At 35.7% G+C, this 24,949-nt stretch overlaps 1 protein-coding gene across 4 annotated transcripts in view; it reads left to right on the forward strand.

Annotated features, from left to right (window-relative positions):
• The window catches only part of PARPBP (PARP1 binding protein), a 39,455-nt gene that overhangs the window by 11,342 nt on the left and 3,164 nt on the right, over positions 1 to 24,949 (forward strand). For 3 of the 4 annotated variants that reach the window (XM_081129809.1, XM_081129811.1, XM_081129812.1), the window contains 6 exons: positions 2,673 to 2,843; positions 3,897 to 4,051; positions 9,988 to 10,171; positions 12,037 to 12,123; positions 13,001 to 13,179; positions 15,406 to 15,487. In XM_081129809.1, the coding sequence (XP_080985935.1) occupies positions 2,673 to 2,843; positions 3,897 to 4,051; positions 9,988 to 10,171; positions 12,037 to 12,123; positions 13,001 to 13,179; positions 15,406 to 15,487 (858 nt within the window). The remainder of the gene's footprint in view (positions 1 to 2,672; positions 2,844 to 3,896; positions 4,052 to 9,987; positions 10,172 to 12,036; positions 12,124 to 13,000; positions 13,180 to 15,405; positions 15,488 to 24,949) is intronic. The other variant, XM_081129810.1, reaches the window with a different exon arrangement.

A 24,949-nucleotide genomic window follows, 5' to 3' on the forward strand; every position in this document is an offset into this window, starting at 1 on the left:
ATTCCAGAGTAACTTTTTGGGCTGCAGTCTTGCAGAGATTTATTTTTATCACCAAATGTGCTTACTAATGCCACACAAGAGTCCTTAAATAGATGAATGGAATGAATATGAGAAACAATGTTTTTGTTTCCTTCTTTTATTTTACTTCATTTTATTTTTCTTAAGGAACTAAACTATTACTTTAGAAATTCTGAAGTAATGAAGGGAAAAGTACAATAAAGGCCCCAAAAGAAATAATCAGTTAAATAAAAATTTTTACCAGTATATTAGTTTTAGTCCAACTTTTCTGGGGTCATTATATATAATTTATATGTTGGCAAAGAAAGTAAAAAATACCTGTATAAATTATTAATCTTCTTAATTTAGAAAAACTGACTTCAAATTGAGATTAAATATTTGTACTCCAGTAATAATTAAGGGATAGGAAAAGAAACTTGGAGTTTTCAGAAAGCTTAAAGTTGTTCAACTTCTAAACAAACATTGCAAATACTTTGTGGTATGGATAGAATCAGTTTATTAAACAAATAAACAGAACAGTATCTTTATTTTCGGTATCTTGGTAAAAGCTTCAATCTTGTGGATTTTTTCAATTTAGGCCCTTGCTTCTGGACATCATCACTGTATTTATGTGGAATGCTTTTCCAGAGAGCCTCTTTAAAACCTGCTTGCAAATACAAGAGCAGGGAAACCATAAGTGCCATGTTATCTGACCATAATGACAGAGACAGATTTCTAATTACAGCTATGAGTTAAAAGAAACACACTAACTGTGAAGACTCCACGATGTTCCCCTGATGTTTGCCTAGCATCAGAAAGACAAAGTCTGTTAGCCTTAAAGAGCAAGTTGTAGGTGTGACAATTTTGTACCCAGTAAGGGTCAGATATATACATACTGATAAATCCTCATTGTTTTGGGACAGTAGAAACACAGTGAAACTAAATTGTGGTTTTATGAAATTAAATGTGGAAAAAATTAAAACGTTTCTGATTGCAGTGTGAATGTCACTGTTTCTCTGCCTTGATTTTTGGCAAATTGTGTTACTCATCCCAATATCAAAGGGATAAAGGAGAGAGACGTTTTGACGTACTGTTGCTCTTTGAAGTTAATATGGAAATGTTTGTATTATAGATTCACATGAAGTATTGTGATTTTTTTGCAAAAGTAAAGATAAAAGGCCCTTTGTAATATAAGCAGAGAACTGTCATATCTTAGTTTATAAAACTTTAGGACAGATCTTAAGGATGATTTTAATTTAATTGTACCTTAAAGTACTTTGCTTTTTAAGGCAATGCAGTAAAAACAGGGGCACTCATTTGATCCCACAGAAGTTTCAATTTTGGAATTTCTAAAAGGGCCTTTAATTTTGAGTTAATTTTTCTTTCATTCATCATTGAACAAAAACTAATTCAGAACCTATTAACAGAAATGGATTGATTTCCTAATATAATGCCAATCATTCTTTTGTGCCTTAAGGATACATCATTTGCTCTCATGGAACTCATAAAGTAGTAGAAATATAAAGAAAATAAACAAAATATCAGAAAGTATTAAGATCTATGCAGAGAATTATGTAATTGACTGACATACAGAGTTGTAACAGGGCAGTAAGCAAGTATGTGGATGGATGGCTACTTTATATTGGGAACTTAGGGAAGCTCTTTGCAAAGATGATAAATGCTTGTAAGAAAAAAGTTCTAGAGAGTTAATACTTAGACTTCTTCATTTAATCAGTTTTGCTTAAATTGCATTTTCAGTCCATATCCAACGTAACCTTATCCTGTTCAATGAAGTTTTTTTTTAAATTGACCCCGACTGTCTCATGTTTCAAGAATTGTTTTTCACATGGAATTTAAATAATTCAAAAGGGTGTTATCTTTAAAAGCGCTTTTAAGATTCATATGAACTTGAGACATCCTTAATAATTATCTAAAAGACTTCCTAATGATTTTTAATTTTTTGTTGCTACCTCTTTACCTCTCTTTATGCCCTGTTTTATCATTTGATTGTGAAGGACAAGTAACAGTATATATGAAAGAAATGATGCCCATATCAAGTGCTCTCAAATATTGTGCATCTCATGCTTGAATGGTCTATAGCTTTGTTTTGTCCAGTTAATGTCAACATCAACTATTTACTATTATTTGCTTAGCGTTTGGTTGAACCTTTTCATTTTAACTTACTTGATTATTTGGTATTGTCAAAGTCAGTATCTTAATTCTCCAAAATTTTAACCATATAATGTCAGCCCTTATATCTAGCCCTGAAAGGGACATAGGGCCAAACAGTGTCAGTTGATCCATGCCCTAGACTTCAGGGGGCTTCATTATTGGCCATTATTTATTGGCATATGTATGGGGGGGGGGGATGAAATCAGGCCTCACCAGAAATGCAGACTTTGGACTGTATCTTATATATCATTTTCTAAGAGCCATTTTCCAGTGATTATGATAGTTGGTATTTACTTATAGCTTTTCATTGCAGCAGGTTGGTTTTATGAGCAAGAAGAACATGTTAATTGTCCAACCCAAACTTTTGGTTTATTTGTCATTTCTTTTTCCCAAAGATCTGAGTGAGATGTTGTCATTGAATGGTTATAAGTATTTTTACTGCATATAAAAAAATGATGGATTTAGAACAATTTCAATAAAGAAAATACTATTTTATTGTGCAGGTGAAGTTACTAGCAAAGAAAATTTTCTACTCATATTTAAACCTGCTAGTGAATTCAAAGAATGACCTGGCTCTGGCTCATATTCTCAATATTCCTGATCGAGGACTTGGAAGAGAAGCCTTCACTGATCTGAAACATGCTGCTCGAGAGAAACAGATGTCTATCTTTCTGGTATGGATCTGTTCAATTTTTAAGATTTTTTTAAATAAAGACTCTTTGAACAGTGGATCCATGTACCTTGATGTAGAATTCTTATAACTATGGTAAAATAACTTCTAAACTGTTACTTGATGTCCTACCTCTGCATTTGAAAATCCATAGTATTTTTATTGTTTTGTCATATCCTTCACGTTTGACAAGGGAGAATTTCCCTAAAGCAGTGCTTTCCTGTATGTATTCTATACAGTGCTAGCCGAAGTCAGAAAGTCCCTGTTGCATGCTTTTTGAATAACTGTTTCCAAGAGAAAAAGTTTGGAAATAGTATGTACCTTCATTGGATATACATAAATTCATGTTTGTATTTCAAAATTTTGAGAAGTCCTGCTAAAGAAATCTGCTTAAGTTAAACTTGTTATTTAATCTTTGGTTTCCTAAGTTATCTTACTGTGGAACTTTTCATTGAATTTGTTTTTCTAAGGATACATTCTGGAAAATACTGCTTTAGAACATTGTTTTGGTGGAGATGCTCTTATAGTTAGTGATCATCTATGTATTTTTATCATTGTAAAGACAAGGCCTTTGAACTACACGTGGTCACATAATCCTAGGATGTGAAACTAGATGGGGCTTAGTGATTATCTAGCCTAAATCTTTATTTTTATATATAAAGAAGCTATAGCTTGGAAGAGTTGAATTAATTGCCCACCTTAAATAAATCAACACAGTTGATGCTGAAAACCCCTTTGTTCTGTGCAACAATTCCAGTAGCCATTACTTAATCTATGTAAGAATATATTCACGAACCAATTCTTTATAGCCAATAGTATACTCTTATGAACATGCTATTGATGCCCTTAATTTGCCCCCCAACCTTTGCTGGCATGAATTCTGCATGGCACCCATGTGTTTGATTATTTGCTTCTGAATTGAAGTGTAGTGTGGGCCACAAAAGTGCTTCACTTGTATAACCAGGATTATATCCATGTTCCCGGCTTCATAAAGTAAGTTGTAGTTTTCACTCACTAAATCATTAAACATAGCGGAATCATTTGTTTCAATTCATAGGTGGCCACATCGTTTATTAGGACAATGGAGCTTGGAGGGAAAGGATACGCACCATCGCCGTCTGATCCTTTAAGGACACACATGAAAGGATTGTCTAATTTTATTAATTTCATTGACAAATTAGATGAGATCCTTGGAGAAATATCGAATCCAAGGTAATGACTTTTCATGAAGTACAAACGTGGTATTACTCCGTCTTTAAAGCTTCACAGAATCAGAGGTAGGGATATAAGAGCTATTGAAGTGACCAATCATCAGACCAAACCGGGGAGAAGAAAAGATAGCTAATGAATAAAATATAATCCTGTAACCTTTCCCCCTGAGTTTTTGCTTCTCTGTGATTCCAAAATTTTTGCCAGAGTCAAAAGACATGCTCAATTTAAATTTATTTAGAAAAGAGGGTTTACCATTTGTCTTTATCTGGAAGAAACAGATTGTTTAGGACTGAAAATGACCTAATAGATAATATCTTTGAACTTTTAATTTGGCAGTAGGAGTCCCATATCTGTACCTAGCTTTTTACACGTTTCCACTCTACCGGAGCTATTTCGCAAGGATCGCTTTTCATCTTCAAATTGTCGTCGTTTTTGGTCTCTCTTGAGTCCTCAAATTTGATCATTTGCTCTCTTTCCCCCATAACTTCTGATATTCCATTCTCTTTATATTCTACCTACCTCTCTTGACTGCATATATGCAAATTCTAAATGTATATTTCAGTGAAATTCAAACCTCTTTCCTGAATTTCAAAAATATATCTTTACTTATATATAGGTTGTTACCTCAAAGGCAACTCAAATTTAACATTTCCCAAGCTAAATCTTCATCTTCCCTTGAAAACCTGCTTCTCCTGGCTTGATGAAGCCTCTCTCCCTCCAGTCACCCAGCAGGAACCCAGAACAAGTCTTAAACTCCTTTTTCTCCTTTCTCTATTCCTTCAGTCACCAAGATCCATCAGTTCCTCTTACTTGACATTTTTTATGTATTTCGCATCTCTATTCCCATAGCTACTATCTTATTTCCATTCTTTACACGGCCTGTTTTCAGATTTTCTCTCTTTCTTCCCTGGATTTTTTCACTTATTTCTGACTTGTTCATTCTGCCTCCAGTCTTGCGTTGCCCCATCCTGTTGTCCTCACTGCTGCCAGTGATCTTTCTGAAACAGCAAATGTTACTTCCATGATTAAAACCCTTTAAAGATTCCAAATAAGGTAACGGATGAAACTCCAGAAACCTCAGCATGGCATAGGAATTCTGTGTACTCTACCTACTGCCTGTGTATCACTCTGTCTCTCAGTGTCAAAACTTAGAGGTAAAAATTCATTCAACTCGCCCAGCCGGGCGTGGCTCAGTGTTTAAGCGTCGACCTAGGATCCAGGCGATCAGGGTTCGATTCCCGGTCAGGGCACATGCCCGGGTTGTGGGCTGCAGCCGATCAATGACTCTCTCATCATTGATGTTTCTCTCTCTCTCCCTCTCCTTTCCTCTCTCTGAAATCAGTAAAGATGTATTAAAAAAAAAAAAATTTATTCAACTCTTGTAACTGAGGATGAGTTTGTACTACTTGTCTTGTAATAGGGTGGTGGTGATAGGGAATCACAGTAATCTTTGAATCCAAAGAAGGATGGGGAATAGGCTGGCCGGGAAGAAAACTCAAGAAGCCATTCTCACACTTCCCTCCCCACTGCCAGGTTTCCCTTTGGCCCTTTTAGCTATAGTTTGGCTGCATTTCTACCCTTTGCCAGTAGGTGCCACCATAAAATGCATACTATACTTTCACTTAAAAAAGGTTTCAGGTTTCATAGTTGTTCAAAGGTTTAAGATTCTGTAATTCAGGTTTATTACACAGCAACTCTTTAATGGCACACCTGAATTATATATGTTGGACTAAGTATTATGCATTTTTAGAATATTAAATCTGGTTGAAATGATCCTGTCCAGAATCTCATTTAAATATATTTCAGAAGCATTTTGATACATGTTATGTAGCACCTTTAATTATATTTAATTGTTAGGGATATAATTTTTTTTAGTCCTCACCCATGGCTATGTTTATTGATTTTAGGGAGAGAAGGAAGGGGAGAGGAAAACATCTACATGAGAGGGAAACATCAATTGGTTGCCTCCTGTACACTCCCCACAACCTAGGTATGTGCCCTGACTGGGACTTGAACCCACCACTTTTTTGTGTGGGACAACTCTTCGTCCAACTGAGCCACCCCGCCAGGGCTAGAGATATAATTTATTTTAGTAAGTAGTTATCAAATTCATGAAGGTGGTGAGGAAAAGGCAATTGCTCTGTATGGTAAAGTGAGCTAGTAATTTAATTACATTAAAGCGTTACCAGCCATTTGTCTTTATTGTCGCTTCTTACTCTCTTTCAGGCACGATGCTTTGATACAAGCTTGGGGATTTCATTGTGTTTTCCTCACTAGCCTCATTTTTCTCTTTCTGCTACAGGGCTCTGATGTGATGCATTTAATAGCCAGGAGCTGCAGCTCACCTTCCTCTCCTAAATTCTCCTATTAATGTTTAGCCAGCGTAGTTATAATGTATCTTCTGGGAAGCCTTCCTGATTACCTCCTTGTGCTCTTCCCTTCCCACTCCAACTCTTTCTACGTTTAGTGTCTCATTGTATCATATAATCAGTTGTGACCTTTTAAAGAGAAAAGTTTATTCATTTTGTGTTTGTAGGGCCTAGCACAAATGTCCTGATGTCATTTGAGTTAAAACTTCAAGAGTTTCTAGGCTTTAGAAGTGTTTGAATTAAGCCACTGTGTCGCTGAGCAGATATTTGAATAGTTAATGGTTGCTTAGTGCGTAGTGAATGTGTAGCAACAGACTAGTCATGACACTGGTGTTTGAGGTATTTTGCCAGGGGTCAGATATTGACCTTGACAGATATTTTAAATGCAAGTCTTATAAATTTTTTGCTAAATAAAATACAATCATTGAGTTATATTATTTTAAAAATCTAGCATATTCTTGTGGAAAGAATGAGAAAAGGGAGGTAAAGGTGACTTTACCTAATATCATTCAAAGCCTTGGTTTTTTTTGTTCTTTTAATTGACTGAGACATTCTTTCATATTTTATTATCCTTTTGAATCTTTTTCAGAACTTTTCCATTAGTGATTAATTCCCAGAAAAAGCACATAATATTAATTATGTTTTCATTTTGGCTACATTTTACCCAATTACTTTCTGTGCTTTTAATTGAAAATTAGGAAAATACTAGCTGATAAAGAAAGTGCCTGTATACATAATATAATACTTAGAGTCTGCTTATTACGGATGTATGGCAGACTAGGTTGGCTGATTGACCCTCCCCTTTGACAATAATAATGCCGGATAACATTTTAAAAATACTTCTTAAATGCATTGATAAACAGGCAAATACAATGAAAATACAGACAAAAACTAGGGGAAGGAAGAGAGCCAGAAAGGGAAGTCAAGAAGGGAGGGCAGCTTTTATTTTCAGAGTATTTGCTGAATTTGGTGATTTGGAGAATCTATTCTTATAGCCACCAAAGTCTGAGGGGACAGAGGACAAAGCCCAAGGACTGCCCAAGGTGAGGAGTCTGTTAGGACATACTCATCCTACATGGCTACCCTCTCATTGTAAAATGAATTAAGAATAAGGGCTTTAACCTCATAAAGGGTTTCTGTGAAAACCTGTGTAATGGTAAAATATTTTAGGATTCTGTTTAAGATTTAGAACAAGACAAGAGTTCTTGGTCTCATCATTTCTTTTCAACTTAGTATTAGATGTCCACCTCACTGAAGTAAGGCAAGGAAAAGAAATAGGAGATACAACAATTGAAAAGGAAGAAGTGCAACTGATGATGACAGTATGATTATATGTGTAGAAAACTCCAAGAAGCAGAAGAAAAATCATTAAAATTAATAGTAGAGTTTATCAATGTTGCCCAGCACAAGGTCAGCAATTGTATTTTTACACCATCACCAAATAGAAAATGTTATAAAGTAGCATCAAAAATATAAAGTACTTAGAATAAATCTAATAAAAGCCATACTGGCTTCTCCCCCTTGGAAGTTTCAGGCACAATTTGAAAGTCAACCAGGGCTTTGTGTCCTGATCTTGGTGCTACTAGAGATTTGTTGTGTCCTCAGGAAAACCCCATTCATCCTGCTTGCTTACCACTCACGGCTTCCAACTTTCCACTCCGGCTCTTGTTTTTCCTTTTTTGGGGGAGAGATTGGGTGGTACTTAGAGGTTTCCTCCTATTCCTGCCAAGCTCAGTAATATTTCCCCGCAGAGTATCTAGAATCCAGTGGATACCCCCTAAGTGCTTCTGTATTGCAAATAATAATAATATGGATCATAGTAAAATATATTTTTATCTTATGTGTTAAAAACTTAAGTGTTAAAAACAATCTTTTGTTGATGTGATAGTGGTCAATTTCCTCAACAAGCATATCAACCATCTCTTCCCTGTGCCAGGAGTAAATGATAATATGAAGATTACTAAAATACAGTTCGTTTTGCCCTGGCCGGGTGGCTCAGTTGGTTGGAGCATTGTCCCGTGCGCCAGAAGGTTGTGGGGTTTCATTCCCTGTTGGGGCACATACCTAAGTTACAGGTCGGGTCTGGTCGGACACATATGGGAGGCAACCCACTGATGTTTCCTTCTTACATGGATATTTCTCTCCCAGCCTCTTCTCCAAAATCAACAAACACCCTCAGGTGAGGATGAAAAAGCATGAGTCCTTTCTCAAGTTGCTCATTTTTCCTGAAATGTTTCCCAACTTGTCTAGTCTTAAGAATCACCTGTGGTACTTTTAAAACAATGCAACTATTTAATGTCCTCTGGACATTGTGATTCATTAGGGTAGGATCTGGAGTTGATCTTTTAAACTAATGGTTAGTATGAGTCTAACAATCAAACGAATTTGGGAGCTACTGGTCTAATGTACTATTGCAGTTTAATTCTCTGTGGTTTTTTGCTAACTTTCCTTCTCTATTTGGACCAGCTGTTTAACTGTGAGCAATTATATTTCCAATGATCATTAGGGAACCTGGCTTGTCCCCTGAAACATAAAGTCTGGCAATGAGGCAGTGAGGATGAAAACCTTAACTCATAATTTCCTTCCTGGCACTGTAAAATTCACGGAGAGGTTAAACAGCGTACCCAAGGAAGCACATCGGGGAGCTGCGATTTGTGCTCAGGCAGCCTGACTCCACGCTCAGACCACACCCCTTCTTGTTTGGCTCAGTGCAGCCTTTCCACTGAGGATGGAGATCTCCTGACTTCAAAAAGTCTCCTTCTGTTGCTGGACACCTCTAATTTCTTTCTTGTAATGGACCCAAATCCTTCTCGCTATACATTTCTCATGTTGGCTTTAGGTCTGCTTTCTGAAGCAGGAACTGCAACCCAAATTTATTCAGGTTCAGGTTTACTATAAAGAAACAATTGAGTTAAGGTTTTTTAAAACACTTATCCGTTGGCCATAGTTGGTCCAGCCTCTGGTTTGCTTTAGATCAGTATTAACTAGCTTGCTCTTCTCTTTTATGTAATAACTCTTCTCATATTATAGTACAATATCATGTGTTCCAGGTCAGTCTCCTTCCTCACCACCTCCTTGCTAGCCCAGAACAGTATGTATTAATACTTGGATAAACTATTTAACTGTTTTGAGACCCAATGTTTTCACCTGTGATTTAAGGGTAATAATACTTATTGAATTGTTTTTAAGATTAAAGTGATATGTAGGATTCAGGTATCCAGGTAGCTTTTGTTACCTTAGTTGTATCTAAAGGCACATATTTTAAGTATGTTTTATGTATGTAATTGCATCTGAATCTCTCATATATGCTAAAGTATTTATTTCCCTTTAGCTTTCAAATGAAGGAAGAAGTAACTACCTTGTTGAAATGACCTGCTGTTGGAAAAACTTTTAAATTTTACTTCTAAGGGTCTCATTCTTTTCTTATATATATGTGTCACTGTTTGATTTTCAAGGTCAAAGCCTTATTCTTTGAAAAGTGTTGATTAACCCAGAGAATTATATTTTCAAGCTTATGAGCATGGTGGTGTAATATTGTTATAAAGGTGATCTTATTTCTATTTTCAGCCTTGCAGGGGGTCGGATACTCTCAGTGATAAAGATGCAACTGATTAAAGGCCAGAACAGCAGGGATCCTTTTTATAAAGCAGTAGAGGAAGTTGCTCAGGATTTGGATTTGAGGATTAAAAATATTATCAGTTCTCAGAAAGGAGACATAGCTGTTAGCACCACTGACATCAGTCCTGCACGGGTAATGAGCTTTTTATATTTTATTATCCTTCGGTATAGAACATTTTCTCTTCTGTTTGTTGTAGAAATGGTTTGCTGTTGCTACTTATGTCAAAAGAATGTTTCCTGTGTTGTGTTGTTGAAAACTTAAGCATCTCAGTAGGATTATGTAGGATTATGTTCGACTTGGATAAATCATAACACCTTTGGACCAAATTGTCTGTATTTGTTGAAGTGTAGGGCACTGGATAATTTTCAATATCCCTTGGAGCACTTGCAGTTTATAATTCCTAATAGATACTCAGGTGTCCTGCCCATAGCTTTTGATAATCTTATGAAATGATTATTTTACCTTTTACTCAGATATAAAATAAGAACTTGGTTTCTCTGGTTCTGACCTCAGTACTAGGCACCCTATAGAACAGCAACAGAAATGGTTTCTATTCAATAGTTTAATTTTCTTTTATAGGATTTTTCTATCTCTGTGTTTTTATATTTTCTACCTCCATTGCAGCACACTGTGAACATTAGGAATATTTCCTACACTTAGAAATCTTTTAACTGAATATTCCTAGGACATTCGCCTCTCTTGTTATTTTTTTAACATAGATTTTTGAACATTATACAGTATTATAACTATAGCATTATAGGAAAAATGGACTGCCATGTTTTTAGCTCTAAAACACAATTTTGGAATATGTGTTAAAATCCATTTGTTGCAGTATAATTATTCAAGTAACAAAAGCCCCTTTTCATTAGTTGTGATGGTGACAGCCAGTGTATAGAGAAACACTTTTGCTTATTTTTTAGTACTTATTTATTCACATTCCTTAGGGACTATTTTTAGATATTTTTCAATAACAATGCATGTTTTTAGATTAATTTGATGGGGGAGATTCTGGGTTGCTCCCATATATCCCATGTATATTAACAATTCCTGTGACTAGCTTGGCTCAAATGACAACTAGGTTATTGCTATCAGTATAAATTAGAAATTGTCACAACTCAGATAATTAAGAGCATCAATCTCTCCCATGCCCAGTCACCAGAAATAAAAATGCAGACAACCTGGTTCTTAATTGTATGTTTTTCACCAAATCAGAAATCTTCGAAAAATACAATTCAATAATTCTCAGTGAGTATTATTTAATACTAATTACTTAATTAGTATTAAACAATATGGACTTACCTGGTGTTAATGAAAAATATACATGTTAAGCACTAGATTGTGGTAGTTAATTGGTTGAAATTCCAGTGTAGGTGTACATTAAAGTTCATTGGTAGCCTGAGCCTGTGTCGGCCAAGTAGAGAAAGGAGGCCAAGACCACACTGATGAAGGCTGAGGAATGTCCCAGAAAGGGCAGCTTTGATATCTAGGCACACCATCCAACAACCCTACTGGTTAGGCACTAATTACCCGTTTTACCAGTGATTTAACTGAAGCACGTTGAGGTTAAGCAGCTTTCCCAGACTTATTCAGCACATGCAACTAGTAAGTTGGTATCAAAATTGAGCTGAGATACCTTCAGAGTTTGTGTTTACATGTATCTATATGTAATATTTTATGTCGTATAGTTTCCCTCATTCTTCTCTCCGGTCACTAAGTCTGTCTTTATCTCTACAGCTACTGTCTTCTTCAGTTCTAAGCTAGACTATTAGTCTCCTCAGATTGTGCTGTCTTCAGAGTTAATAATATTCTTATCCTGGAATATATTTTACACATTGCCATCATTTTTCTAAAATCTAAATTAGTACTGTTTTACTTCCTTGCTTAATAAGCCAAGAGATATTTAACTGTATAACAGACTGACTTCAGACCTCTCTGCCTGATACACAGAGCTTCCCAGGCTCGCCTCACACAACTCTCTCTGTTACCTTGTTCTTCAGTGGTGTCATCCTGCCTGGCCCCTGAAAGTACCTTGCTCTCTCCTATCCCTTTGTGTCTTCCTCCATGAAGCCATCCTTGATTCCAGGGTAAATTGATCACTACTTTTTGTGTGCTCCCAGTGCACCATGTATACTTTATGTTGGAAATAGCACTAAGCACTGTAATGCAGTCATTGCTTACTTATTTTATCAAGGAGACTGTGGGCTCCTAGAGGCAGTGGTTTTTATATTGGCAGTCTTAACTTCAAACACAGTGCTTGGGACTTAGTTTGTACTTATCAGTGATTACTGAATGAATGAATGTCAATTAGTTTTTCTTTTTCTGTTTTTTTCTTTTTTTTAAATATATCTTTATTGATTTCAGAGAGGAAAGGAGATGGAGAAAGAGATATAGAAACATCAATGATGAGAGAGTCATTGATTGGCTGCAGCCCGCAACCCGGGCATGTGCCCTGACTGGGAATCGAACCCCGATCTCCTGGATCCTAGGTTGATGCTCAGCCGCTGGGCCATGTCCAATCTGGCACTAGTTTTTTATTTTGTGTTTGAGAGATCTTTCCAGCCACCTGTGGGGTTGGCATTTAGATCACCAGAACCCTATCTCTCTGTGGTGTAAGAGAGAAGAAATACTCAGAGAGGTTAAGTCATGAGGCTGAGGTCACACAGCCAGGTAGTAGCTAAATTTTCTGACTTAAAGCCCAATGTTATTTTGACCAGAACCCTATGTCTTCCTCTTTAATGATACTATTTTTTGTATTCGTTTGTGTTTCTGGAAATTGATAAGATTGATTTCAGTCTGGCTTGAGGGAGAAATATTCCCATGCCTTAAAGCCACTTCTCATGGCCGATCTTTTATTAAACAACAAAGGAAGAAGGAGAACAGTGGCTCATGGACTGGAAGAGAGCAGCTGATTGACCCGGCAGGGTGATTATAGCGTTTACTTAAAATTGTTTTTTGTTCTAGCCAAAGTCTTATGCCATAAACCATGGCACTGCATACTGTGGCAGAGATACCGTGAAACTGTTACTGGTTCTTTTGGATGAAGAGGCAGCCAATGCTCCTACCAGAAACAAAGCAGAGCTTTTATATGACGATGAAAACACTATTCATCACAATGGAACTTCTATTCTTACGCTTTTCAGGTAAGTCATGTGGAAGCTGTATGTATGTGAATGTTAACTCTAGTCTATAAAAGGAGTTTTTGGAAAAGCACCTCATTGATTATAAAACCAGTACTAACTATGGTAGGAAACTTGAAGACTATAGGCAAGTATGAAGAGAGAAAACAAAAGTTAGTTAAAAGGAGATTGAGCACTTGAAGATGAGGGAGTTATATAGAAAAGGTAGTATTTTATAAGAGTATGACAGGTATTTTTTTTGTTTTGGTTCTTGTTTTCGTTTTTTGCTTTGGAAATATTTATTTACTTTCCTTTGTATGTCAAGAACTTTGCCACTCAGTCGGGTGTGGCTCAGTGGTTGAGCATCGACCTAGGATCCGGGCGATTGGGGTTCGATTCCCGGTCAGGGCACATGCCCGGGTTGCGGGCTCGATCAGTGACTCTCTCATTATTGATGTTTCTATCTCTGTCTCTCCCTCTCCCTTCCTCTCTCTGAAATCAATAAAGATATATTAAGAAAAAAAAAAAGAACTTTGCCAAATGTTTTTACTTACATTATCTCAGCCCTCACAGCAACCTCTTTTAATAATATCCTCACTTTATAAGTGAAGGACTAGAGGCTTGAGAGAGATGTTAAGTAATTTGCCTAAGAACGCTGTTAGCAAGCAGCAAAGGGTCTTCCTCTGAAGCCCAAGGTCTCCACTACAGGGACTGTGCTGCTCTGCCTTCGAAAAGGAGAGAGCATACACTGAACTTCCATGGGAATTGGCATTTACTGGTTCTTTCTCACATTGTGAAGGAAAATGCTGAATTAGGTTGGTGTTTCATTGATACTGTCCTGTTTTAACAACAGTTAGATCAAAATTGAATAGGTTGATGATATTTTTAATTAATAAGCGTTCATTTATAGAAACATTAAAAATGTTAGAACAACCATTTAAAATTATATTTAGTACATTGAGAATTTTTACAAAGTCTTCCTACTCTTTGATCTTTTCTATTTTCTGCTTGAGCTACTTTTTAGAAATCTAATTTTAGTCTAAAATTGTTCCTACACATCCATGCATGATTGCTTCATGTGGTCTCCCCAGTGCCTCACTATCTTTTCTCTTTAAACAGAAACATTAATGATTTATATGATATGATTCACTTTTGTCCTGTAAATCTTGTCTTCTTCACCAGTTTCCCATGATTATCCTTTTATATCTGGGCATATAATTCTTTCACATTCTACTTTAAGAATGCCCAAATATTTTTCTAACAGTGGAAATTTATTTTATCAATGATTTACTTATACCCTGTGTTAGAATCCCAGAAATGAGCATAAAGAAAATGAATCTTTTTTTTTTTTTCTTTCTCCTTTTGCTTTCTGTTTAACAAGATTTGCCTTTTAGGTAGAAATATAAATGATTTAAAATTTTCCCCATTCTACCATTTTCTTGGAGAAAGTTACTTTGTGTTAATGAAATATTTTTTAAAAAAATGAATCCCCACATCCATTTTAGAGAGTTTTTTTTTTTTATTTGACCATGTGGCCAAACACATTTTAATTGTTTACAGTTACCTTGGCACTTCCCATTGGCATTGTGCAGACAGGTGACCGTACATGGTAAAGTAAATTTTTAATGGTATCCATTGAAATGATAAAATTAAGGACAGTGTGGTATATGAATATAAGTCAATATACCAATATAAACTAGACTTTCTTAGAATAGGTGATTCTTTATTCTTATATAATGGTCTTTTAAGTCGAAGGGGTTATGACTCTGGCTCTGTGGAGCCAAAAAGGAATTTACTGGGGAATCTGGGTTTGTCTGGCTGCAAAGCTCCAGTGTCTGCTTCTCCAACCCTTCTCTTTATAAACTATGCTTTTCTCTTTTGAATTCCTCTGCTATGGCACTTATCCTGTTTTATTTTGAATTTAGTTAGGTGGATGTCTTATTTTTCTTACTTAGACTTCATGATGCCTGAGTTCAGGGCCAATGAACGAATGAACTTTTTGTTTTTCATAGTATGTTACACAGTGCATTACACATACTACAAGTTCAGATATCTACTGACTGAATCAGTTAAGCAAATCATTAATATTTAGAACTGTGAGAATAGAGACACTGGTATTTTTATATAGTTTTATAAACAACTAGATTTTGTAGTCTTTTATTATGGAACTGCTTTTGGTTAGGGGAGGGGTAAAAACTAGATTAAAAAAAGCTTTTTTAATTTATAAATTTTTGCTTTATTTGCACATAGCTCTCCAATACAGGTGAACAATTCATTGGTGAAACCACTGAGAGAACGCATCCATAAGTCAATGGAAGAGAAAAAAATTAAGGTACAATTTAATGTATTTTCATGAAAATGATAGAAATTGTTTTATTTTTAGAAGAAATATATAAAACTGAGCTGGATATGGTAAATATACTTTGTGCATGGAGCAATAGCAATTAAGTGGAAAATGAGTTATGACTGTTGATGTACAGAAATTGTTCTTTTATACAGCCTGGGCAAGTCTGTCTCTGGCTTATTCATCCCAGTGGATCTAAAATGGAAAGGAATTAGCACCCACTACTCTTAGTGTGCAAGAAATATCTGTTCAGTGAATGAAGGGGAAAATAGAGGGACATGTTTTCTCATTTACATTTCTATATCTTAAGCTGAATCTTGGGGTTACATAATTTCGGTTTAAAGACATAATGGCAGAATCTAATTAATTGTAATTTGAGACAAGAACATTTGACATTGTTCATTGACTAGAGCTGTTTTTTATATTTTCATTTGGTTTAAAATAAGTTTTCCTGTTCTCATTTGAAACATTTGTGCCTATAAGTAGTCAATAATGTGTTTTTCAAGCATTTAAAAACTTTTGGTCTCATTTTTCAAAATGAAACTCAATCTGAACACATTCATTTATTCAAATACATTTATTGAGTATCTACTATGTGCCAGATACTCTTCTATGGTGGAGAATTCATTAATTTAACAAAATTTTCATGTAAAATTTACAATTATCCTTTAAGTATCAAATAATTATTTCTCGATACAACTTTGAGAACTCTAATTTTTATGTTCTTTATATTCCCATTTGGAAAGTTCCAATTAGCAAAGCTTTTAACTATCATCTATTTCATCTATATATCCCAACCCCATTTAGTTTATTTATATGTATTAGTAAGTCTTATCTTTCTATTGATTATTAGTAGTTGCTAATAACTAATACCTGTGGAATACATCATTGAGTTTTTTATAATGTTTCTGTTGATAAAATTTGTCCACTCTTTGTTATATTAACCATAAGTACTTGTAGTTAAGGCATGACATTTTTCTTTTTTTACACCTCACCTAAGGATATTTTTTTCATTCCTTCAGAGAGAGTGGAAGGGAGGGGGGGAAGAGAGAGAGAGAGAGAGAGAGAGAGAGAGAGAGAAACATCAATGTGAGAGAGACACCTCAACTGGTTGCTTCCCCAATTCACTCCGGGAGAATGCACCCTGGGGGTTGGGGAGCAAACCCCCAACCTAGGTGTGTGCACATGACTCGGAATCGAACCCGTGATCCTTTGGTGCAAGGGTGGGCACTCTAACCACTGAGCAACACCAGCCAGGGCAAGGCATGAGGTTTTTTTATTTTTATTTTTAATTAAAAATTTTTATTTTTATTTTTAAATATATCTTATTGATTTCAGAAAGAGGAAAGGAGAGGGAGAGAGAGAGATAGAAACATCAATGATGAGAGAGTCATTGACCAAGCCCGCAACGCGGGCATGTGCCCTGACCAGGAATCGAACCCCATTCGCCTGGATCCCAGGTCAACACTCAACCTCTGAGCCACGCTCGGCTGGGCGGCATGAGTTTTTTAAAAAACATTTATTCTTTGGACTTGATTAGAAACAAAAATGTAACATATAAATTCTTTAATTTATTTTCTGCTATGGATACTGCCAGACTTTAATATTCTCATTTAAACATCATTGAGATATTTTGTTAGAAGTAAGTAAATCAAAATGAAAATATGTATCTGAAGAATGAGGAGGGATTTTTAGAAATTGGTAAGAGTCAACTAATTACTATAAAATGTATAGTATAGACAAAGTTAATGTATAGAAAAATTTAGAAAGTTTTAGAAAGTAGAAGAGAGATTGCCTAATCCAATCTCATTTACAGATGAGGAGACCAAAATCCTGAGAAAGCACCTTATCAAAGATCTTATAACTACCATGAAATATTCTACGCCAGTGTGCAAAGCCATGGTTAAATACTAATGAGATTATAATTGCATTGATTTTGTTACTTAATAGTGGAGCTGGCTCTGAATCTAAATGGCAATAAAGAAAAATGAAGGAATTGGTGGTTAGGATTATATTTAACAGTACAGTATTCTTTATAAAAGCAAAGTGTGAAAATAATTGGTTTAGCCAGGTATACAGCTGAACTATAGCCAGGTAGAGTGCTTGTTGGAATAATAAAAAATGCTGCTAATATTTACTGCTGAGTAACTATGGAAAAGCAATTTAACAGCTAATTACCTTATTATCCTGTTGCGTTTGCTCTTGGCATACAATTTTTTTTTTTTAAGTCATGGAAAGAATATATAATTTACACTTGAAATACTGTCTTGGAAAGAGTACTCACTGCAAAGGTAGAAAATATTAGGGAACTTAGAATATAGAATATGGATGTTGTAAATGATACTTGATTGTGAAATAGTCATGTCATTATTATGTGGAGCAAATTAAATTTTTTTAGATTTTTGTTTCCTCATTCAAAAATAGAAATAGATACTCTTCTGGCCATAAAATCCTACGAAACCATTATGGAAGGTATTTATTAACATACTCATTTCAAGTCTTCAATTCCTATGTCCTAGTGTAGCTTATTAGGAAACTTGTCTATTATGGTCAAATAAATTTTTCTGCGAAGGAAATCAGAAGTTTCTTCCAGAACCTTCATGGTTTTGGTAAGAACCTTTAGAGAATGTTTTCTCCCCATTTTCCAAGCAATTTCCAAGCAGTTTATGCAAGTACCCTTATTCCTTTTATTAAAGGAGTTTTCAAGGCCCCTTACCTCCTCATGTCTCTGTAAGTAGATTTGTGTCTTTCCTCCCAGCGTGGTGTAGCAGCATTTTGCACATTGGCACAGCTGAAAGGTCGTATTTACTGATCTTTCCCTTATCCCCCTATATTATATGTATGTCAGAATAATCATCAGTGTTAACTGACTTAATAATTCAAGTGAGCTGGTCAGGAAAATACTACATCTTTAAAACATGGAGTCATCGGGACAGTGAAAATTTGGACTTAGGTAGCATGAAAAAAATTGACCGCTCTAACTGGCACCTTTGTAAGCTGCCAGGCAGTCCAGTGCTCATGATGTTAGCAAGTTCTTAATTAGGTATCCAAGTTTAACCTTTAGAGTCTTAGAAACTCTGAGTATATTCAAATTAAAATGGTGGACTTATTCAACTCATAGAATTTCCCTCCCCTTAAAATGATACTTAAAATGAATACAGAATAGTAAAAACTAGCAAAAATATTCACCAAGAGCAAACAATAAAGAATAATGTGATTACATATAATAAACATCAAAAACAATGGCCAGGCAAAGAGACTGAAGATTGCAGAGTGAAGAGGCGCAGCATGACTTAGTGACTTAAGCTACTCCGGGGCCCAGACATCGCATGAGTGGGTTGACAGAATCCTGAGAATTATCACTAATATTTCTAAAACTGGGGAGCCAGCTGTGTGTGTGTGTTCTTGGGTTTTTTGTTTGTTTGTTTTTATTTTTTCCTTCTTGTCAGAGAAATAGTAGAAATGGCAGCTGCATCAGAAGGTGTGTAAAATGTGGAAAAGGAACCCTGGGATTTACACACTCACTCTGTTGCAGGGGTAGGGAACCTTTTTTTCTTCCAAGGGCCATTTGGATATTTATAACATCATTCTCAGGCCATGCAAAATCATCAGCAGTTTCTTTACACACAGTATGCAGCATGAAATAAAATATTCTAGACATGAAAAGAGGAAGATTTGTCCTTTAGTCAGGAGGAAAAACTAACAAATGATCCAGATACTAGAATTAGCAGACAAGTAGTTAAGATTTTCAACATGTAAAAGATGGACAAAGTGGATGAAAAGCTGTAGAATTCTAACAGAGAATTAAAATCTTTGAAACAGAACCAGATAGACATTGCAGAACTGTAAAAAAACATTGTCTGAAATTAAGAACTCATTAGATGAGTTTAATGGATCGGTCATAGCATTAGGTAGCATAAGTAGAGTTAAAGATAGGTCGTTAGAAAAATTCCAAACTAAAGCAATACAGAATAAAAAACTAAAAGAGAAGAGCAGGACACAGGAAAAGTATAACACTTGCTTATTTGGAGCCCCAGAACAAGAAGAGAAAATAAGATGGAAACAATATTTGAAGATATAGTGATGGTAATTTCCCCCAAAACTTAATTGGTTTCACATCAGGTTGTAGGTAGAAGTCATGGGGAAAATGTGTAGGGTTTCCTTTACTAATACAGAGTTGCATATGGGTTCTAATATTATGGACCCAGCAAGCAAAAATGTCCCAAAGTCTCTTGAGAATCCATTTGTAGCACACGGAAGTGCCACAGGACCTAGATTGTAAATTCATTCTAGAGCAGGGCTTTTCACTGGAACTTTCTGTGGAAATGTTCTGTATTTGTGCTGTCTAACACTGTAGGTGGCAGCCACATCTGGCTACTGAGTGCTTGAAACGTGCCTAATGCAACTGAGGAACTGGATTTTTAATTTTATTTAATTTGAATTAATTAGCTACATGTGGCTAGCATATTAAACAATTGCAGTTCTGGTAGATTAGGGATACCCACGGATGCAATAACTAGAAACCCATAATTAGTAGAGGAAATGGTGCTCTGAGCATGAGAAATTAGAATAAATAGGATTTAAATAGGCAGAGAGAATGGAGGAGAGCATTTCAGGCTGAGCAAACAGCCTGATGAAAGTATGAGATTGCTTTACAGGTAAAATGACCATGTATTGGATAGCTGTACAGAATAAGTGAATAAATAACATGGGACAAGGTTAAGGAAAGTGTGGCTTTTGTGGTTTTAAGGAACAGCTATTTTTTGTAGGGCTTATCATAAGGATATGTATATGAGAACCAGAGAGAGGCGGAGTATTTCAGGACTTGACAGGAACGGTTGATATAACGGAGCTTAAGGACTCTGATGCATGGCTGTCTGTGCTTCAGTGTGATTTAGCTTTTCTCTGCATGTGTACTTCTCTCTTGTTTCTGTACCCGATGGTTTCATTACTTTGTTGAACTGAGTAGAGTTTATTCTTCACATATTTTCCTATCTCAAGGCTTTTGTCCTCAGGGTGAGTTAGCTATTCTTTGCTGGTCTACTTCTCTCATTTCTCTATCCTGTGGTTTCCTTACTCTCGTTCAAAGAGTAGCCTGTATTCTGTACATTGTTTTGTACGTCCAAGCTTTTTCTTATTCATGTTTCTGTTTCCTCAGACCTTCTTGCATACACCTACTAGCATCTGTTACGACTTTACTGAATTCATTTCACAAACATGTATTAAATCCTTCCTGAATCTAGACACTGGAGGAACATCAGTGAACAAAACAGACAAAAGCCCCCTTATGGACAAGTCTTCTCCAAATATTTGTGGGGCTGGGGTGCAAGAATCCTAATGGAAGCACCTGACCTACCCCTGCACCCCTTCAACCCTGGTTCTGTTCCATACTCTTAGGAACACTGCCCATCACCCTTGCCATAAACAGTCAGCCCTTGAGCCTAGAGGAAGAGGCGAGTGCCAGTCCCATGCCTAGGATGGTTTGAGCAGGGGATTCTGGGTCCAGGTAGGTGTAACAGGCTCTAAAGGGGGAGTCACTGTCTCCTAGTGGGCAAGTCTGAGGCCCATGGGCTCCTTTCCCTGTGGGGAGGGGAGGGTCACAGGAAGGCCAGAGGTGGGCCAGTAGTTAATTGCCAAACTAAGGGTTTTGTTTATAGAGCTTACATTTTAGTTGGAAGAGGCAGACAATAAAACAAGCAAGTAAATTACTGCGTTTGGTATGTTAGAAGGTTATCAGTGCTATGGAGTGAAATAAAGTTGGGGAGGAGAGTAAGGGTAGTATGTTCCTTTGTATGCGTTTTGCTTTTGAATAGGACCAGTAGAGTTCTCTGAGAAGGTGACCTTAAGCAGAGACTTTAAGGGAGTGAACAGCATTTTGCATTAGAACGAAGATGGGATTTGTGTATTAGACTGAACTAGAAATTCAGTTAGAATTTGAACTCGTTTTGGTTGAAGTGACGAGGTTGGTATTTATTGAGTACCTACTAAGTGTCAAGTGTTACACTAGATAGACATTTTGTGTCCTTCATCCTCATGAATCCTTGCTCAGCTCTCGAAGGCATCCTATTCCAGACCATGCAGCGGGGAAGCAACAGAGCAAGGGTTTGTATCCAGGTGTAAGTCTTCAAGGTTTATGTGCTTCCTGAAGAGTAAATGAAGGCATAATGAGTCATAAGAAAGATAGTGCTACTACTTAGGTAGAAAATACTATCTTTCTGCTAATTAGCAAAGTAAATGAAATTTCACTGAAGAATAAATGGATCATTTGATGTATTTATAAATTCATGTCACAAGGTAGCATATCTGTTCTTTTGAAAATGTGAGAATGTAAGAACAAAAAGATAAATTTAGAGTACTTATTTTTAGTTACATATTTAAGAGGCATGTCGAGAATTATCTCCTCTTCCAAATTTGTCCATCTATTTATCAGTACAATGGCTTAGTACTCTCCTTTTCTTGATAACACACCGAGAGTGTCTGCAACTTTTCAATATTTTGGCTCATTTGTTTTAACTGGAGTCAGGCTTTCCTATGTGAAGTACTATTTTCCTCACACTGGGAACCTACTAATAATTTCAGTTTAAAAAGAGCTTGTGGCAAAAGGACTTTTTCAGTTCTTGGCAGGTTTGAAGTTTATTGCAATTTTACTGTGGATAGAAATCTTTCCAGAGGGGGGAAATCGCTCCACAAAGGAAAACTTCAATCCTCTTCTCTCGTGTGACTTGAACGTGAAATGATTTTAACAGCCATGTATGAATCTGGACGTTATTCTTAGTTGTTTAGTACTTCAAAAGCACTTGCAAGTGGGAATTGTTTTTGCTTATTTGTGATTCCAAATCAAATACACAGAGAGATTTGGAAGATTTGCAACAGGAAGTAATCTCAGTTCTATGTAGCCACTAATCTTGTGCAGAAAAATCCAACTTTTATGAACAAAGGAGAAGCATTCTCTTTTAAGTTATAAATATGAGCCAATGTAGCTTGTATTGTTTTAATAACTAAAACGAAGACTCTGATTGTAAGCTCATTTTTTGAGCTGCATTCCAAGAATCATTTTAGAGTTGGCCTGGTCCTGAGAAATTTAATTCAACAGATTTCTCACTCTATAGAAACACTGTCTTCAAAATATGTTAGATACATTAATAATTGCGTAGTACCCACACAGATTTCTAGAGTTTATATTAGTCCTTTCATATTTTTAACCTTATTAAATTCTGACAATTTTGTAAGATAAATATTATTTCCTTTTATATGTGGACAAGTGAGAAGTTTAGAGATTTACTTAACATCATCTAGTGGATAAGTGATAGAGCCAGTATTGGAAGCCAGGCGTTTTGACTGCAAATCTGGTGCCTTTCCCATCACATCGTTGCTTTCTGTGCTGATTTCTTAGCTGGACATTACATTGTTGGCTCCAGTCAAGTCCATGATAAATTAAAATCTCCAGATCTTTTTCATGTGTTGTTTTTAAGTTAGGCTCTCCTCATCCTGTACATCTGCAATTGATATTTCGAACTTAAATACAGGACTTCGTTTATCATTCATTTTCATCTTGTTATTTTCTACTTATGGTTCTAGCCATCTGAGATCTTTTCAATCTTGATTTTGTTATCCAATTTATTTATTATTCCTTCCAGCTGTGTGTCAACAGCAACTTTTATAAGTAGAATGCTTGTGTGATTAGGGAAGCCACCCTAGTACTCTCTTTAATACACGATGTGCCTATCACATAGTTGGAATTTAATAAGTAGTAGGCATTAATAAAAAGGATTTTTGTATAGGGTAGGGAAAGGAAAACCTATGTATAATTTTTTATACAGAGAAACAATGCCCTCAATGTACTATTCTTAGTTATTTCTTTTGGATGTAAGTATTAGATGATTGCCATAGAACTATTGTGGTTCTCTCTTATATTTTGGTATGTTTATGATTAAAAAAAAATAGTGGTTAACTATTTCCTTTCATAGCTGAATCCATTCTCAAGATTTTAAGAATCTATTGCCTTGTAATTCTCGTTTTCTGAAACTGACCTGATGTCACTAAGGGCTCAAGAATTTCTCAATGGGAGAGGAAATCTAGTTATAACTAAGAGGGCTGTGGCACTGTATGTGACTGTATTTACATAGCAAAGAAAGGCTTTTTACTTAGATGTATGTTAAAAAGTAATAAAAATAAAAATACAGCTTTCTAAAGAAATTTTTATTCATGCTATTGAGAAGACATTGTTTGTACTAAATAATATAATTATTACATTTTTATTTAGAGTATTTCGTGGGTGGTGCTGATGAAGACTGTGGTGAGAGGCTAAAGTCCCCCAAGCCATCCATCACGGTTTGGGTACTATGGGAATGACCCTAGCTAGCCACTTAGCACTCATTTACCTTCATGCACTTACCATACTCTGTAACTCTATAAGCAGCACGTTTATAATTTTCTGTAAGCAATAGCTCTGGGGAAATGAAAGAAACATTTTGTAAAACTATAATGTCAATAGTACTGGTTTTGCAGGTGGAAATAAGTTTTTAGATAACATTACTATAGTGATGTGATGTAATATAACATAAAGTTTATTTTATTAACAAAATTCACTTGATAGCTTTGTCAATTGCTTTAATTCTGTATTTGTGGAATTAATAAAGTCCAGAAAGGGCTAGTTAAAACCTTCAGTTATGTTTTAGGGCATCTCATGGTGGAAACTGTAATAGTTGCATTCATGTGGGTTCATGAAGATAATGGGATTGGCAGTTCCATTAATGAGCCTACTCTATTCAACTTTTAGAAAATAGTTTTGATCTTTTGCATTTTCTTCTTTTTCTCAATTTTGTGTATTTCTGTGCTTAAATGGGAGATAAATTACAATGGTCTAAATCTTAGTTAAATATAATTAGTGATCTAGGAAGTGGGGGTTTTCATAGGTGTCATTAGTCAGAAAGATATAAAATTTGTCACCCTGAGAAAACTTGATTTTATGAAGCAACCAAACTGGAGCCTGTTCTCACTTCTTCTGAACCATAGTCAGTGGATTTTACCCCATTATCTTTGCAGACAACTGAGCGGGCTTTTCAGTGTTCTCTCTTAATATATGAACATAGTATATAACTACTGATTACGTAACATGAAGTGCTGTTTTAGACTTTATGAATATATCAGTAAATGTTTTGTATGTAACCTTCAGCATGATGTAGTTATACTTGGAAATGTTAAAGCCCTCTTTCTTTAGTGATTTATTTGAAATTTAAACCTCATTTGTTTCTGAAAAGGATTTGGGATGATTTTGTACTTGGAGAAATCTCCTCATTATAACTGAGTGGCGTTACACATCAGATGTAATTGTCAAAATTTGCTTTATCTGTATGGATTACTTTGTTCTGCAATTAATTTCTATCCCTAAAATAGCCACTGGTTTTATGTTTGCAGAATACGTTTCCAAAACTGCGTTCTTGGCATCCT

The sequence above is a fragment of the Miniopterus schreibersii genome, assembly GCF_964146895.1.
Source record: "Miniopterus schreibersii genome assembly, chromosome: 2".
Classification (NCBI taxonomy): Eukaryota; Metazoa; Chordata; class Mammalia; order Chiroptera; family Miniopteridae; genus Miniopterus; species Miniopterus schreibersii.